General features: G+C 41.5%; 1 protein-coding gene across 9 annotated transcripts in view; it reads right to left on the bottom strand.

Annotated features, from left to right (window-relative positions):
* TBC1D1 (TBC1 domain family member 1) overlaps positions 1-15,916 on the bottom strand; it is a 178,849-nt gene that overhangs the window by 29,532 nt on the left and 133,401 nt on the right. For 8 of the 9 annotated variants that reach the window (XM_019552947.1, XM_019552950.1, XM_019552952.1 and 5 more), the window contains 2 exons: positions 6,786-6,971; positions 1,037-1,198 (listed from right to left, as the gene is read on the bottom strand). In XM_019552947.1, coding sequence (XP_019408492.1) covers positions 1,037-1,198; positions 6,786-6,971 — 348 coding nt within the window. The remainder of the gene's footprint in view (positions 1-1,036; positions 1,199-6,785; positions 6,972-15,916) is intronic. The other variant, XM_019552951.1, reaches the window with a different exon arrangement.

Genomic DNA, 15,916 nt, shown 5'->3' with positions numbered 1-15,916 from the left:
CTGGGGGTATTCAAGAGAAGGTTGGATGTGTATCTAGCTGGGGTAATGTAGGCCCAGCACTCTTTCCTGCTTATGTAGGGGGTCGGACTCGATGATCTATTGAGGTCCCTTCCGACCCTAGCATCTATGAATCTATGAAACTGGTCGGGTACAATTTGGGCAGTAAGAATAAACAACATGCAGGCTCAATCACTTATTTACAAAACATTTAAATACCTGCTACTAGTGATCACTGGCTAGTAATCTCACCCATAAGACAGCTTTGTATGGTACTTAGGTTGGAAAATCTTTGAGATAGTTTCCTTCCTTACATGTATGTACTGAACTTAGCATAACAGAGCAGAAGCCTCTATGCACTACTTTAATGCACCTAAATAACTCTATATGCTAATTAAGTACAAATAATAAAGGTAAGGGAGAATGCCCAATTTCTTAAAACATTGTAAAATATATTTAGGGCTATTTCCTATTTAAATGTTCTTAATAGTAGTAGTCAGAAAATCAACTATATTATAAAATTCTGGTACTTTTGAGTATAGTCAGACCTAGACATTTCTCCTTGTTTTACTTCTGTATCTATAAACAGATATTCAAATACTATTTTATCCATGTATGCCCAGAGTTGGAACACATAACCGTGTAGAGCTTCATCTAATGCTCACAGAGATACGCTTTTGGGAGAGATCCATGTTTCTTTTAAATCCAGGTTATAACAGTAACTGATAAAAAATAGCTGCCTCTACTAAACTGTGATGTTCCAATCTCTCTTCTCATTGCATAATGAACAACAAACAAACACTTTACCTTTGACTTCATTGTTCCAACTCAATAGAAGTTGCAGAAGCATAATTGTGGGGAAAATGAACTAAAATATTTTACTGCTGAACCCTTCATTTGTTTATTTAGGAGTGTGGCAAGCATGTCTATTAATAATGTAATTAGAGAACTAGAACTGACAGAGAAGTCACCTTAGTTTTTTTCCTAATGTTAAATTGTATGTGTGCTTCAGTATCTTAAAATAATAACCTGTGCTTACCTTGCCCAACAGCAGAATGTATTTTTTCCATGTCAAATTTAATCTTTGACCTTCCCGGAGTACTCAACATTTTTTCCCAAACTGAGGTCACATCTTTCAAGCATGGAGTGATTTCTTCATAATCAAGTTTCAGACGTTTGTTTTGCAAATTGTTCTCAGAGGCTAGAAAACAGTATTAGCAATACAGCAGTTAATGCTATAGATTATTATAAAAACCAGTTTATTTACTCAGGCCATGTTTAAAATTACTAGAAGCTTGGAATTTTTAACATAATATTAGACATTTAAACTGTTTTAGCTGTACACTTCTATTGAAAGGAACTGCACTGACTCTGTTTAACATTTTATATAAAGACCTTTACAACACTGGTGAAGGCAATTAATGAAATAGGCAGCATTTCCTAAAAGGCAGGAGGCAGATTTATTTGCCTGTTTGCAAGAAATAAATAATTCAAGAGCCATCTTTGTCAATGGGGTTAGTGAAAGATACAAGCTGTATCATAAAAAAGTGAAAGAATTAGTACAGCCAATTAGTACAGCTCCTATACAGCAGAAGAAAGAGCAGAAGATTTTTTCAGCTGATATCTGAAGCATTAATAAGGAGTGTGGAAGGAGAACAAATAGGAGCAGTGAAGTAAACTATCAAGTCCAAAGTAGTCCAGGAATGGAAGGGTCAAAGACCCATCAGATGAGAAAGTAGATGACAACATATGGATACTCAAAGGGGACCCAGGAGTTACAAGGCAACAGGAAATGAAAGAGTAGGGATAAATTTTAAGTGTTAAAAAAAATAACTCTTATTAAATCTCAAGCAGCATTTTTGAGTTGGACCATGCTTAAAAAGCAATGCATCATAAAGCAGCCATCATTTTAATGAAGTGTGATATGTACATTACCTTGTTGCTGTGATGATGCGTTACTGTAATGCATTACCAGTGAACTGTCATTCTGAGTATTATTGCCATACACAAGACAACTGTCACTGATGATTTAATACTATAATACTTCATCAAAAAACACTAAAAGGACAATTGGATTTTTTTATAGTTTAAACTCATCATTGTTTCAAACCTATTTATCCAAATTCAAAAGTCTTTTTTTCCTTATTGGCTTTTCCTTTCTCCCATTTGACAAATGTAATATTTCCATGAAATTAGTACATGGAGGACAATATTTAAAAAAAAAAAAAAAAAAATCTTTAATTTACGAAGTTCCTGATTATTATAACAGGGGACCCTGTTCTGTTACTGAGAGTGAAAAACTGAGGACCACACTTTTAAGAAAAGCATCTGAGATGCCAAAGGAAGCAGGCTGTGGGATATAAACCCTGCACTAGAGGTCAACTGACGGACCATGGCAGTAGCTCACTGCTGGAAGCAAAGGGAAGCAGTGCAGAGAGCTGGAGACTGATCCTAGCAGCACTAGCGGAAGGAGCTCCCTGAGCTGATCTGGAGAAACAATACAAGGAGGGTGGGGGAACTGAGAGTCAGCCCAGGAGGGCCCAAGCTGGAAGAGACCAACAGAACTGAGTAGAACCTGGTGAAAGGTTAAAGCAGAGGCGGGCAAAATACAGCCCTTGGGCCATATCCGTCCCACCAACTCGGTGCATCTGGCCCATGGATGGTGGCCACGAAGTCACGGGATCTGGCACATAGGGAGCCAGTGGTTCCAGCTTCTGCACTGTGCTGGGCAGGCAGGCACATCTCGCCCCATCCACAGCATACACCAGCTCCTGCCCTGTACGCTGGAAGCAGCGTGGGATGTACACTGGCGTCAGCTGTGGACGCTGACTACAGGTTCCTGCCAGGGATAGAGGTGACTGGCTGGGACCACAGCTGATGCGCTGATGCAGGAGAATTCCCATCTGGTGCTGCTTCTAGTGCATGGGCTGGAAGCTGGTGTACGGTGTGGAGCCATGCTGGAGGTACAGAATGGTTGCAGTGGGGAGAGAGGGAGCAGGGGAAAGGGAAGACAGAGAGAGGTGACCCTGCCCATGATGAGTAGCACCAGATGAGCTCGCTGCTTTTGGGGCCTTTCTGGCTGCAGCTGCTCAGAGCCCTTTCCAGGGCTGCCCTGTGGCTCAAGGAGGTGTCACTGCTGCCCGTAGTGGTGGATCTTGTTACATTCATAAGCTATTTTGTGCAAAAGCCTGAGTCACGAGTCAGTACAGGTCCTGGCATAGTCTGTCAGGCAACAGTTGCTATAGAGGGTTTTAAAGCATTAATATTTGAGGATCATACAATTTAAGCTGTACCTTTTCCAATATTTCAAAATGCTTTGGTAGATTGAAAACTTAGAAAAATAATGGGATCTATTTAGAAATTTTTTACCTTGAGGTCATAAAACAATTCAGGTCTCAATTCTTGCAAGTAGTTATATATACAAATAATTACTCGGTGGGATCAACTGTGAAAGTTAAGTTTTTATAAATGCATGCAGGGCCTTTCAGTTTCTTAGAGCATAGAATGATAGTAATTTATCAAGTAACATCTCCTTAATCATTGAAAATAATTTAAAAAAACCCCACCATGTTCCTAAATTCATTTTGATATAACAGTTCTGGAAAATAAATGAAGACAGAGCCTTTAAATGTTGCTGATTTTTTCTAAATAGACACTCAGTGATATTTGCAAAAGTGTTTGATGAAATTAGACACCTAATTCACATAAAGGACAATGGAAGATAGGTGTCTAATGCATATAACCATTTTTGTTAAAGATCATGCTAGACCTTTTAGTATCTAAATACTTTCATAGATCTGGCTCCAAATGAGTTAACCAAACCTTTGGTGACTTCAACTATAAAATTTGATACACTACTTATTCATATATTCTAATATATTATAGTTATTAATTCATATACTATAAATTATTATACTAGCAACATTTCATTCCTATGACTGTTCTTGTATAACACTGTCTCAGGAAAGGACTTACAACCAGAAAATTAGTAGTACATATGCTACTGATAGGCTTCTGATGAAAGCATTGAGAGTGTGAAACTACATAAAAAGATTAAAAATATGCACCACAACTTTGGTTTTGTTATGCTTGAATGCAAATTAATAAAAGATATTCTTAAATCCTTAACTTCTTTTCCCTTTTGTTCCCTCTCTTCAGCTTTGCTTACTTTGAATATGGCTAAACACAAGGCTTCCCAAAACCCCAATATCTTTGGCATCTCCCTCTCTAATTTCTGTAGTTTAGTGATCCTCCCTCAAATTTTGAGAATGTGTCATTGAGTAAGAGCAGTGTATTCAATGGGACTAACAGAGATGAAAGTTTACGCTAAGGATAAAACACACACAGTCTTTCTGAATCTCTGCAAATATGCCTGTGACAGGAGTCTCACTTTTGGAGTTTCTCTGCACGTGCAGCTCCGGATTTCTGCAATGGGCCCACCACCCACCTATTCTCGCCTGCCACGTCTTGATCTCGTTCATAAGTGAAGAATGATGAAACCTGGCAGGAGGCTGCCCATTTATGTGTGCCCTGATGGTCGGGGGTGCTGTCTGCGGCTCCCTCCTTCCCCTGCACCACAGCCCAAGCCTTGCAGTTGTTGCCAGAATGATCCTCCCCCGGGACATAGTATCGGGTCCTGGCCCCTTCTTTTGTCTTTCGGGTCTTCAGCGCCCTTCTCACTCTCGGGCTTTTTACTGCCCCTCGTCTGGGCTTGTCGCGTGCTTCCCGCGCTCGTTGCCTCCTTCAGGGCCTTTTTCCCGTGCCTCTCGCGCCCATTGCCCCCTCTGGGGGACTAAGCCGCCCCTCTCGGGCTGGTTGCCCCCTCTGGGGTTTATGCCGCGCCTCTCGTGCTTCTTGCCCCTATAGGGCCTGAGCGTCCCTTCGCGGCTGGGGCTACAAGCCCCACACACCGAGCGCCTCTCCGGTACTCGAAACGCTGTTCACTGCTCACTGTGCCCCCACTGGGCATTGGGAACTCCTCAGCTATTGGGGAGCCCCGTGAGGCCTCCTCGCACCCCTACAGCCTCACCCGGTCCTCCAGTATAACAGCAACAAAAATCAGGAGCCAAGCGGCTACAACAGAACCAGAAGCCTACCGACTCGTAACGTAATCATAAGCCCCAAGCTCATAGACCCAGCTCCACTCTATGGAGGCTCTGCCTTACCTCCGTCCGAGTTTCCTTTTCCCCTGCATCATTGCGGCTGGTCAGAGCAGTCAGGCTGCACCTCGACCCGGGCTGCTCAGCTCACCTGCAGATCTCCTGCTCTTGCGGTCGCCAGAGGGGAACTGAACTCCTGGCCGCCTACCTGGGCTTAACAAGGGCTAAGCTCCGCCCCTTCCTGGCTCCCGGCTTCCCTGGTTGCTAGGGCAACTGGCACCTGCACAATCCTAGTAACTGGCAGTTGTGCTTCCCCTTTTCCGCCCCTAGGGGTCTCTCCCGAGCTATTTCTAGTCTCAGTCGCAGGATACCTGAGAGCCCTGCAACAATGCCCATATCTCATTAACAGCAGAGGGAACAGAACACAAAAAGGGAAATACATTCAGTTGCTACGTTAGCTTGGAACGGTTTCCTTTAGGTCAGTGTTCAGTACTAGTACGTTCAACAGACACACTGTACGTAATTTATTAGAAGCAAGGTAAACCACTGTAGCAAAATCCGAACCAGATATTATACATGCACTGAGAAAGTATTATATCTTTTATAAAAGGAATGGTAACATCTATTAATGTATGAGTTCCATACTTGGCAAGACACTCCGTAACTTCTATCCTGGTGTAACTATTTTTATTTTTTCACAAATTACTGAAAGCTTAAAACACTGATTAAAATCAATAGCAGCACTAATGCACATGTTATAGCTCTATTATAAGGAGTGACTATGTAATTCTAAACGAATACAACTCCACTCAGTGGGGCTTGGCTCGTTCTTATTTCTTTTAGGTGTAAACATAAAAACCTAAAAGAAGAGAGTCTTCTTATATGAAGCCAGCTTTAAAATAACCACCTGAGTTACAGCTTGCATTAGAGTTAATGGGAAAACTCACTGTGGGATTAACAATTAACAATATTTTCTTGTATCCAAACTTATGGAGGGATAATTTTGTCTGATTGCTCAGTGTACAGAATTCGGATTAGTCAGTGACACCGATTTGCAAAAACTGATAAAAAGACACACCTTTAGTAACCTGTGCAAATTTCTAATAATAAACTGATAAAGGTAAATATTGAAATATAATACGAAACATCTAATTTTAATACTTTACCACTTCATTTAGTAGTAGCTAAACAGAATGTATCCTGTCTCCTGAAACTTTATACCATATTAAAATGTTTAGCATTACATCTCAAAATGAAACCATTAAAATAAATGGCTAATTATAAAGCATAACACGTTAAAGAATGTCCTCATCTGTTTCTTCAAACACTGCCTCTGAGGCTGGTTCTTTAGTAAAATAACTCAGAGTCTTCTTGAAATTCATCTGCCTGTATGAAAGGACCCTCCTCCCAGAATTCCAAGGTATACAGGTTTCTGCTTCTTTGAAATGCATAGAAGAAACTCTAGGTTTTGGGTCTTGCATAAAAGAAATAAACTGCAAGTAAAAGGTAATGAATAAACAAGATGACTCCTACTCCACACAAGGTAACTGGAAGAGATACAGCTAGATTTACTTGTCCTTATCACTTCTACAACGTTTTATTAAAGACTGATCCTATTGCAGGGGCTTAAATGCAAACCAAGAACATAGGGCTTGTTGCTTCCAGTATTTAATCACAAACTTTGCTGACCTTGCAACTTTTGATTTTCCTTTTCCATTCTGAGGAGCAGAATCTGTTGAAGAACAGCTTTTTGCCACAATTCTCGCAGCTCCTGAGGTGTTCGTTTCCTCTCTTCTTTCACTGGCCCAAAAGGGCCATCTTCACAAACAGGTTCTAATGGGGATCTGGGAGGTAGATCTCCCAGTTCAGTGTAATCTTGAAAAGATACAGATAAAGAGAGGTAAACACAACCCAATTAAATTTTACATTTAAATCAAACAGTCATATTTCCAGAGATCAGCTGCTATTACTCATACAGACACACATACAGACACAGATTTATGCTCAACTACACACAAGATGTTGGGCATCTGTAGGAAAAGGAGGTCTAATAAGGCCCTTATGAAAATTTCTCCCAGGATATTTAGTAGTTTCAAATGTTCTCAGGACAGAGCTATATTTTCCAAACAAAGACTGTACTGGAAACCTAGAACTGGCCATTTCATGCTTAATTAGATAAGCACTTGCATTGTGCTCATATTGGTACCTTCTGAGTAGTTGGTGGGTGCATCTATGCACGCAATTAGAGCAAAGGAATAACCTCTGGAGTACTTTGAGCTGGAGTAGCCTGCTACCAGGAGCAGTATCTACATGTACGCCCAGGACAGCAGCAATCTGAGCCAGGGCAGAGCAGGCTTGTATACATGAACTGGGTTAGATTTGTTTTCTCTCCCCTTAACATTACATCAGTTAGGCAAAAGCAGCGCGGGGTGGCACCTTGAACACCGACTTGTTCAGAAACATGTACGCTTTCATAAGCTACAGCCTACTTCATCAGATGCATAGTTATGAAGTAGAAGCTGATGAAGCAGGCTATGGCCTATGACAGCTTATGTCTTTCTGAATGACTCTTAAAAGTGCCACTCTGCCCTGCTTTCTGATTCACTTAAGACTAACACAGACAACTCTCTCTTATTATATCAATTAAAAGCAGCCATGGCTAGTACATTTCCTTTTTCTGTATGATGAAAATAACTTCTTAGGCTTGACTAAGACCTGTCATAAATATTCTGATGTCATATCAGCCCTTGGAGCTTTGAAAAAAAACCCAAAACATCTCATTAGATATTAGTGGTATGAAATATTAAATTAACTTATCTACACTTTTAACCCATATTTATTTTTCCTTCCACTGTACCTTTCTCATGCAGTCTTCAATGCTATCCCATGTAAAGTTAATGATACTTGCCATTGGTATCAATAGATGGTTTTATTTATTTATTTTTTTATGGAAGCAAGACCGGGCAGCCATGACTCATACTCATCAGGAGTTACAGGTGCTAAGCATCTCTGTGGATCTAACTCAGGGGATGTGTGCACGCGCTTGTGTGGACATACATGATGCTATCTATTAGCTTTTTATGACTTGGAAGGATCACAGGCTACTGCTATAGCTGAAAACTACCTTATCTTGATCCAGCTCAAGTGACAGACGATACACTGCTGGAGCAAAAAGAGCAGGTTTTCAGTTCTGGAGGTGCTGCTGTACATAGTCTTATTATGGAAGTACAATAGCCTCTCTAGTTAAAGATGGAACCTCCTGTGTAAGACTAACGACTTCAAAGTGTTAGGTTTAAATCTTGGCAAGAAGGTTTTAATAACAGCTTTTACATGCTACATTATAAGATGCTTTATGAAAATTTTGTGAATGTATCCAATGTTTGGTCTCTACCCCTCCCCAGCAATATTATGCTACTCTGCAAAACTGAAACTGAAAGCAGATATTTATACAAACCTATAGACCCGACAGGAAGAAATATTCAAACACTTTCAGGTATAAAAATTCCCACTAGAGTGTAATCCACTACTTATGAAATCTTAGTTTCAGATAAAAAATTACTGAGCATATTTCATTGTTCCTCAATATTGCCTGCTTATCTTCGAGAAACACTGCTGAGTACCCGTGTACTTGTTACAGGCTATTTTATCCCATAGTTTGAGTGCTGTGTTCATACTCTGGTCCTGATCCTTCATTAAGCTCAGGGCAGTCTCATCGCTATACACACATGAAGACCCACCAACCTCACTACAACTCCCTGAAGGCTCAGAGACTCATGCCCACATTGCATGCTACAAGAGTATTACTATTCTTTTGGACATTTTAATCTATACTCAGTCAGTGTTCATGCAATTAGAAAAAACAGTTAATGTACCAGACATTTTAGATGTTAGCTGTTCATTACTTTTCATAGTTTCATAGTTGGTAGGATCAGAAGGGACCTGAGCAGATCATCAAGTCCGACCCCCTGCCATGGGCAGGAAAGAATGCCGGGGTCAAACGACCCCAGCAAGGTGTCTATCTAGCCTTCTTTTAAAGACCCCCAGGGTAGGAGTGAGCACCACTTCAGCGAGCACCACTTCCCTTGGAAGTTGGTTCCAGATCCTAGCCGCACTGACTGTGAAGTAGTGCTTCCTGATATCTAGCCTGAATCTACTCTCCATCAACTTATGGCTGTTATTCCTTGTTACCCCTAGTAGTGCTCAGGGAAACAGGGACTCTCCCATTGCCTGCTGGTCCCCTTGGCACGTTTATAGGCGGCTACCAGATCCCCTCTCAGCCTTCTCTTGTGGAGGCTGAACAGATTCAGGTCTCGTAGCCTCCCCTTGTACGGCCTGCCCTGCTGTCCCCTGATCATGCGAGTGGCTCTCCTCTGGACCCTCCCCATGTTGTCCCCATCCCTCTTGAAGTGCAGCGCCCAGAACTGGACACAGTAGTCCAACTGCGGCCTGACCAATGTCGCACAGAGGGGGAGGATCACCTCCTTGGACCTGCTCATGATGCATCTGTGGATGCATGACAAGTTGCGGTTAGCCTTCCTGACTGCATCCCCACATGCTCATCTTGGTGTCTATAATGACTCCAAGATCCTTTTCTGCCTCTGTGCTGATGAGAAGCGAGTTCCTCAGCCTGTAGGTACGCTGCTGGTTCTCTCTCTCCAGGTGCAGTAACCTGCACTTGTCAGTATTGAATCCCATCTTATTCTTATCTGCCTACCCCCGTAACCTGTCCAGATCCAGTTGCAGACTGTCCCTCCCTTCTAGCGTGCTGACTTCTCCCCACATCTTGGCGTCATCTGCAAATTTGAACACGGTGCTTTTCACCCCCTTGTCCGAGTTGCTGATGAAGATGTTGAACAATGTGGACCTGAGGACTGAGCTCCGGGGGACCCCAATGCCCACAATCCCTCCAGGTCAAAAATGACCTATCCACCTCCACTTTCTGGGTGCAGCCCTCCAGCCAATCAGTGGCCCATCTGACTATGTAGGCATCAACATCACAATCTCCTAATTTTTTAACGAGAATGGGGTAAGAGACAGTGTCAAAAGCCTTCCAAAAGTCCAGAAAGACTACGTCCACCACGACACCTGCGTCCAAGGATTTTGTGACCTAGTCATAGAAGGCCACCAGGTTGGTCTGACAGGACCTGCCTCTAATGAACCCAAGTTGGTTGCCTCTAAGCATACACTCCCCTGCTTGCCCCTCACAGACCTGGATAATTTTCTCAAACAGCTTACCCAGGACCAAGGTAAGACTAACAGCCCTATAATTTCCATATCCTTCCATCTATGAAAACAAGATATAGGAACACATGCAGACAGTATACTGTAGACTGGCTGGTGTTGATTCCAGATTATAATGATACAGAACATACTTCGTCTCTTTCATTTTAAGTGTGGGCTTAGGACACTTCTGTCTCTTCCTGCCCCACTTTGCAGTCAACTTATTGCTTAACAAGCACCAGACTGAAATAACTTAATTTACTGAAGAACAGACAAAGCATGAGCAGTAGTTTGCCAGAATCTCCTATATTCCGTTTATCAGATGTGTCAAGTCTGCTTTAGGGGAATCACTTGTCTGGTTACGATTGCTCAGTGATGAGGAATCAGACCATGACTGTTGGCTGCAACAGAAGGATATCAATGGTGATGGATGCTCCTGTGATGTGGACAGCTGCTTACTAGAAAGCTGACATGACAATAACAAAGGCCTCAGAGAAGATGTATGCTTCCAAGAGGGACCTGCTAGAGAAGATGAAGACATAGCAGATCATATTTAAGTATAGTTGTTAGCCTGTTCACAAAGCTAGTTAAGTGCTGCTCAGTTTAGAACTTGGAAGAGAAAGAGGTGACCCAAAGCTTCACACTTTGATGTCCTCCTAATCTGAGGATCTCTATAACTAGCATTGCCTTGTAACAGCTCAACAGAAGCAGCTATGTGAACTAAAGAGTTCTGTATCACCTCCCATCTCCAAAATGCTCCCTATTTCAAAGAAAATATATGAAACTTGCCAAACCAGCTAGCATTTCCCAGATTGCCAGCTTAGACTATCTTTACAAATGTTTCACACTACGGGATTGCCACAAAGGTTGCCTGTAGATGTGCAAGGAGGCAGCTCTGACAGACTGTAATTACAGTGCGTCAGAGCAAACGCAATTAATTGAGTCTGCTGGAGCGAGCTAATTAGTGCACTCCAGCAGCCTTTGCATCAGCATCAACGTGCTTCAAAATGGCAGCAGGAGCACTTTAACTAAAGCTTCTTCAATGAGCTGTAGTTAAAGTGCCCGCCGATACACAAGATGCAGTGGGTGCTTTAATTAGAGTGAGACAGTCGCTCTAAATAAAGTGCCCCCCAACTTCCAGAGCACATGTAAAAACACCCAAAAAGACTAGTGTGGGCCTCGGTCTGGCCCATAATTTTCTTAAAACTGATACAGACACTGAACCACATACTTATTCCATGGCCTGCTAACCAACGCTTTAAGAAGGAAAAAAAAGGAATTTCTGAATAACCTAATGAAGTACAAGCTATGGAAAAAACAGGTACACTTTAAATGTCGGAGACATTTTAAAAAGTCAAATGTGGCATATATAAAAAACCCTCTATGCTAGGTTTGACTTAGAAAATATACACCCATAAGTGCACAAACCCAGCCCCAACATAGTTCGCAAAACGTGACGATTACTATTTCCTTAAGTAAATATTAAGAAATGCAGTCATGAATCCTCACAACTAATGGAAACACAACAACATTCAAGAGATGTTTGCTCTAGCTTCAAGTTCTTCAGTCATATGCCACCACCTTACCATCAAATTTTTCACTTTTCATTGTGCATAAAGTACACTTTGCAGTAAGTCAAGCATGCAAATAGTCTGCTTAAAAAACCCGCTACTGTTGTAGACACCAAAATTAAATCCATCACATGCAGAAAAGATAAAGAATAATTCTTTTTACGTTCTCATGCATTATTTTCAGGGTAATGATAAACAAAATGGTTTATTCTTCATAATTCATATATGTATGCTTTTTAAAATTCTGCTATAGCATCTGTTTTATTTTTTTCTGTCAATACATATCCATAGACCTAAATTCAACCACCCAATGATCAATGATTCATAACTATCTTACACAACCACACTTATGTGCCAAGTCTCCCACAATTACAAAGTTTTGAACCTAAAGCCATCTCAGTAGGATTCTCGCCTCAACCACACAGAATGGATATACAGGCTAGCTCAAGATGAGAACCAGGTCTGACTCTGGATGCACAAGCAGGAAGTGTTCTGCCCTAACACAGTGAAGCAGACCACCATGCCCTACTCCACCCAGTCAAGGGCAAGTACATCTGTGCATGTTATTCCATTTAGGTCCCAGGAAAGGGACATTTACAAAAATAAATATCCTGCACAGTAGCTTAAAAGGCCAATTTTTTAAATTACTGGCTAGCATTGCAACACACATTTTAAACTGAACACATGCAAATATTCTCATCTTCAGAAGTTAATTAAATGGAAAAGTTTTTGGCCTTTTAAATTGAGCCACTGTACTGATTCACTCAGTTTCTAAGCAGCTACTCTTTTCTTGCTTATTGAAAGGCACTCGCACTGAACTTGGCAATTAAATAAGAAGTGAATTGTTCCCCTGTTGACTTCTGCTTTTATAATTTTTGTCCCTGTCAGTCTCTTCTCCCAAAGGGTCAGAGACAAAAGGGCTGGCCCAAATACCACCTGTTCCACCACACAATGCTTCCGAGTGTTACCTTACACTTAAACTCAGAGCCTAAGAAAAGAGGTATTTCATGACAGAGGTGGGGCACTCTTTAAATCTTCAAACTATCTTTTTGTACATGATTACAAAGTTACCACATTATTTGCAATATTCCCCTAAGAGACCATAGTGAATTTCACATCAAGATGAATTAGGCAAAAGGCAAGTTTTTGGAGATGTAATTGAATCGACTCTTAGTCCCCAAGAAAACTGGAAAAGACTGATAAAAGTGTGTTCAAAATATAACTCTGCTACAACTAAAAGTGTAATACAGGAAACCCTTGCTACTTGCAGATTTGAATATTTATGGTGCGCCACACCAACTGGCTGGGTCGGGGTGAGCACTGCCATGGCTCCCTCTGGCGCTGCACCGAGCTCCTGCCTCTGCAGTGAAGCCAGGCACAGAGCCTTATGAGGGCTGGGGAGGGCAGAGCTAGGGAGAGCAGAGTGGAGAGCAGAGCTGGGCATGTGGAGGGGGAAGGTAGAGCTGGGTGGGTGGAGAGCAAACGCCAGGGACGGGGAGGGAGCCAGCGGCAGCATCTTCTCCCCCAAAGGCAGCCGCAGTTAGTCCCCAGGCGCTGCGGGGGAGCCCCACGCTTCTAGCCTCTCACGGTGGGGGAGCAGGGGGTCAGTGTGGGGTCTGACAGGGAGCCCTGTCAGTATTCGCAGATTTCACCGTTCACAGGGATCTCCAGAATGGATCCCTTGCAAATGGCGAGGGTCTCCTGTATAATGAAAAAAACAGATTTTGTAGTTTCTTCTTGCAGAAACAAGGAATTTTTTATTTTAGTTATTACTTTAAAAGGAAAACAGGAAAATCTTCAGGCAAAGGCATCGTTAGTAATTGTAACTCAAATTTAGAAATCAGGGGCATCATGTGATACGTTAGGAACTTCAGACCAACCTGAACTTGATGTAGCCTGGCAATTAGGAGAGAAATGGATTTTTAACATTCACATTAATGACTGTACACGTCCATATACCAGTATGTAAATTTTTGGAAATTTTTAAAAATTTAAATGTTCTTATGCATATGAGTTATTTTATAATATAATTTCTGTTCTAGTGATTATGGAAAAATATTTCTGTAACCAATTTAGGGATATATAAAGGACTATTTTTATGAAAAACAGTTCCTTTCAAGTTGTTATGCCTGCACATACACAGACACGAGAGTTCCAATCTAAAAAGACAGATTCATATGAAAATAAGCCACAACTATTTTAGTGCATAAGCAAAAACTGTGCAGATAGCAACATCTTTAAACAACATAGATAAGCTGTTATTTTATTTTCTTATAACTGTCACTAGCTTTAAGACACAAATGTATGCTGAGGTAATACAGACTTCCCCTTTAAATAGTTTATTAATGTCTTCTGGAGTTGGATATACATTATGTATATACACATACGCATTTTATTCAGGAAAATGTCTGCCTTTGTCCTGGTAAAGACATCACATTATTTATAAAGACAGTTTTAGGTAGCCTGCTTGCAGAAGCCAGGCTGTCAAACACAAAAGGTAACTGGCTGCATACATGCACACCATCTTCTCTCTGTTCTGCACTTGATAGTAAACATACCCAGGGAAAAAGCTAAAAACGCAGATCTTCCTGTTTTTAATTTTAGGACCCTAACTTTTCTTTTTCCCTTTTCTGAGAAAACATGTACATAAGATCACCTTCAATGATAAACCCAACAGCAGATTATTTTTAATTCATTTGAAGTGTTTTTCAAACATTTTTAGCTTTCAAAAACTCTTTGGTGTTAATCTATCATATTATACTTCTACTAAAATGGCATATTATCTAATCAACAAGACAGTTATGCCACTTAAGGTGGAATTATGGAAGATAAATAATTCTGCTGGCCATCCCTAATGTGCCCTGGATTTAGTTTTACCTTCCTAAATGGCAGCTCCTCTTCTATCCTTCTTACTGCTGCTAGACCTTTAGCAGAATCTAAAATCTTCTCACATAGAACTTAACGTGTTTAACCCATCTTCCCTCCAATTACCCATGGGCATCTGGCTGGGAACAGAGAAGCCAAAATGAACCTGTTTAACTCCCCCATGACTTGTGAAGAGTTTGCACAGCTACATCATCCATTTGGTTTACTGGGCAGAAAGAGCAAATAACCCCTTAACGCATTGTCATTAAGCAAAAAGATACCTGGCAGTTCAGTCCTTTACAGTGTGTCCACAAACATACAACTGTGCCAGGACTGGATGTATAGTATGGCTACCTGAAGAAAAGCAAACATACATAGGGAGGAGGGTTTCTGAAAGAACCTAAACATTTCACTCTCTTACAAATGTGCTAGAGCAGTGATCAGTAGGGTTTTGAAATTGTGGCTTGGATCAATCTGGCTTGGGTCCCAGGCAGGCTGACACTCCTGACCTGACCTGCCCTGCCTCTGCCATCACTGCTTCCTGGCCACGTCAACATGAAAACCCTATCCTCCTCTACATTGCCTGGCTGAGGTGCAGCACCTGTGTGCAACCTCCCCGCCGCCTGCCCCCACAACATCTGCCTAGTGCAGTAGGGCATGGATAATGCTCCCTGGCTCTGCAGGCTGGATTCAATATCTCCATGGACCAGATATGGCCCACAGACCTTATGTTGCCAACCCCTGTGCTAGAGGAAAGCTGCAGGAGAAGAGGAGATAAAAGGGTAGAACAGTTCATTTGAACATAGTTAGAAGTGCATGTTCTAGTGATTCAAACTGTCATGAGCAAAGGTTAAAAAATCTGTAGCTTTCAAAACCTGTAAAGGGATAGATAACAGGTGCATTGAGGCAGAACCTGAATACCTAAACATACCATTACCAAGTATGGAAAGACTAGCTTCCCTATTTGATTGCCAGCCTTGTAGACTTTTGTTGACCCCCACTTTGTACCTAATCTATGCGACTTCAATACACAGTTGATTAAGAATAGTTTCTGCCTTGATGCAATAATATAAAACTCCATTTTAAAGTCATAAAATACTTTCTTTGTTCACATTCAAGGCTGGGAACATTGGCTTCATATTAGTTAGTTCTGGTAAAAAAAAA

Source organism: Crocodylus porosus, unplaced genomic scaffold (assembly GCF_001723895.1).
Source record: "Crocodylus porosus isolate Cpor-Errol unplaced genomic scaffold, CroPor_comp1, whole genome shotgun sequence".
Classification (NCBI taxonomy): domain Eukaryota; kingdom Metazoa; phylum Chordata; order Crocodylia; family Crocodylidae; genus Crocodylus; species Crocodylus porosus.
This window is presented reverse-complemented; position numbering and strand designations above follow the sequence as displayed.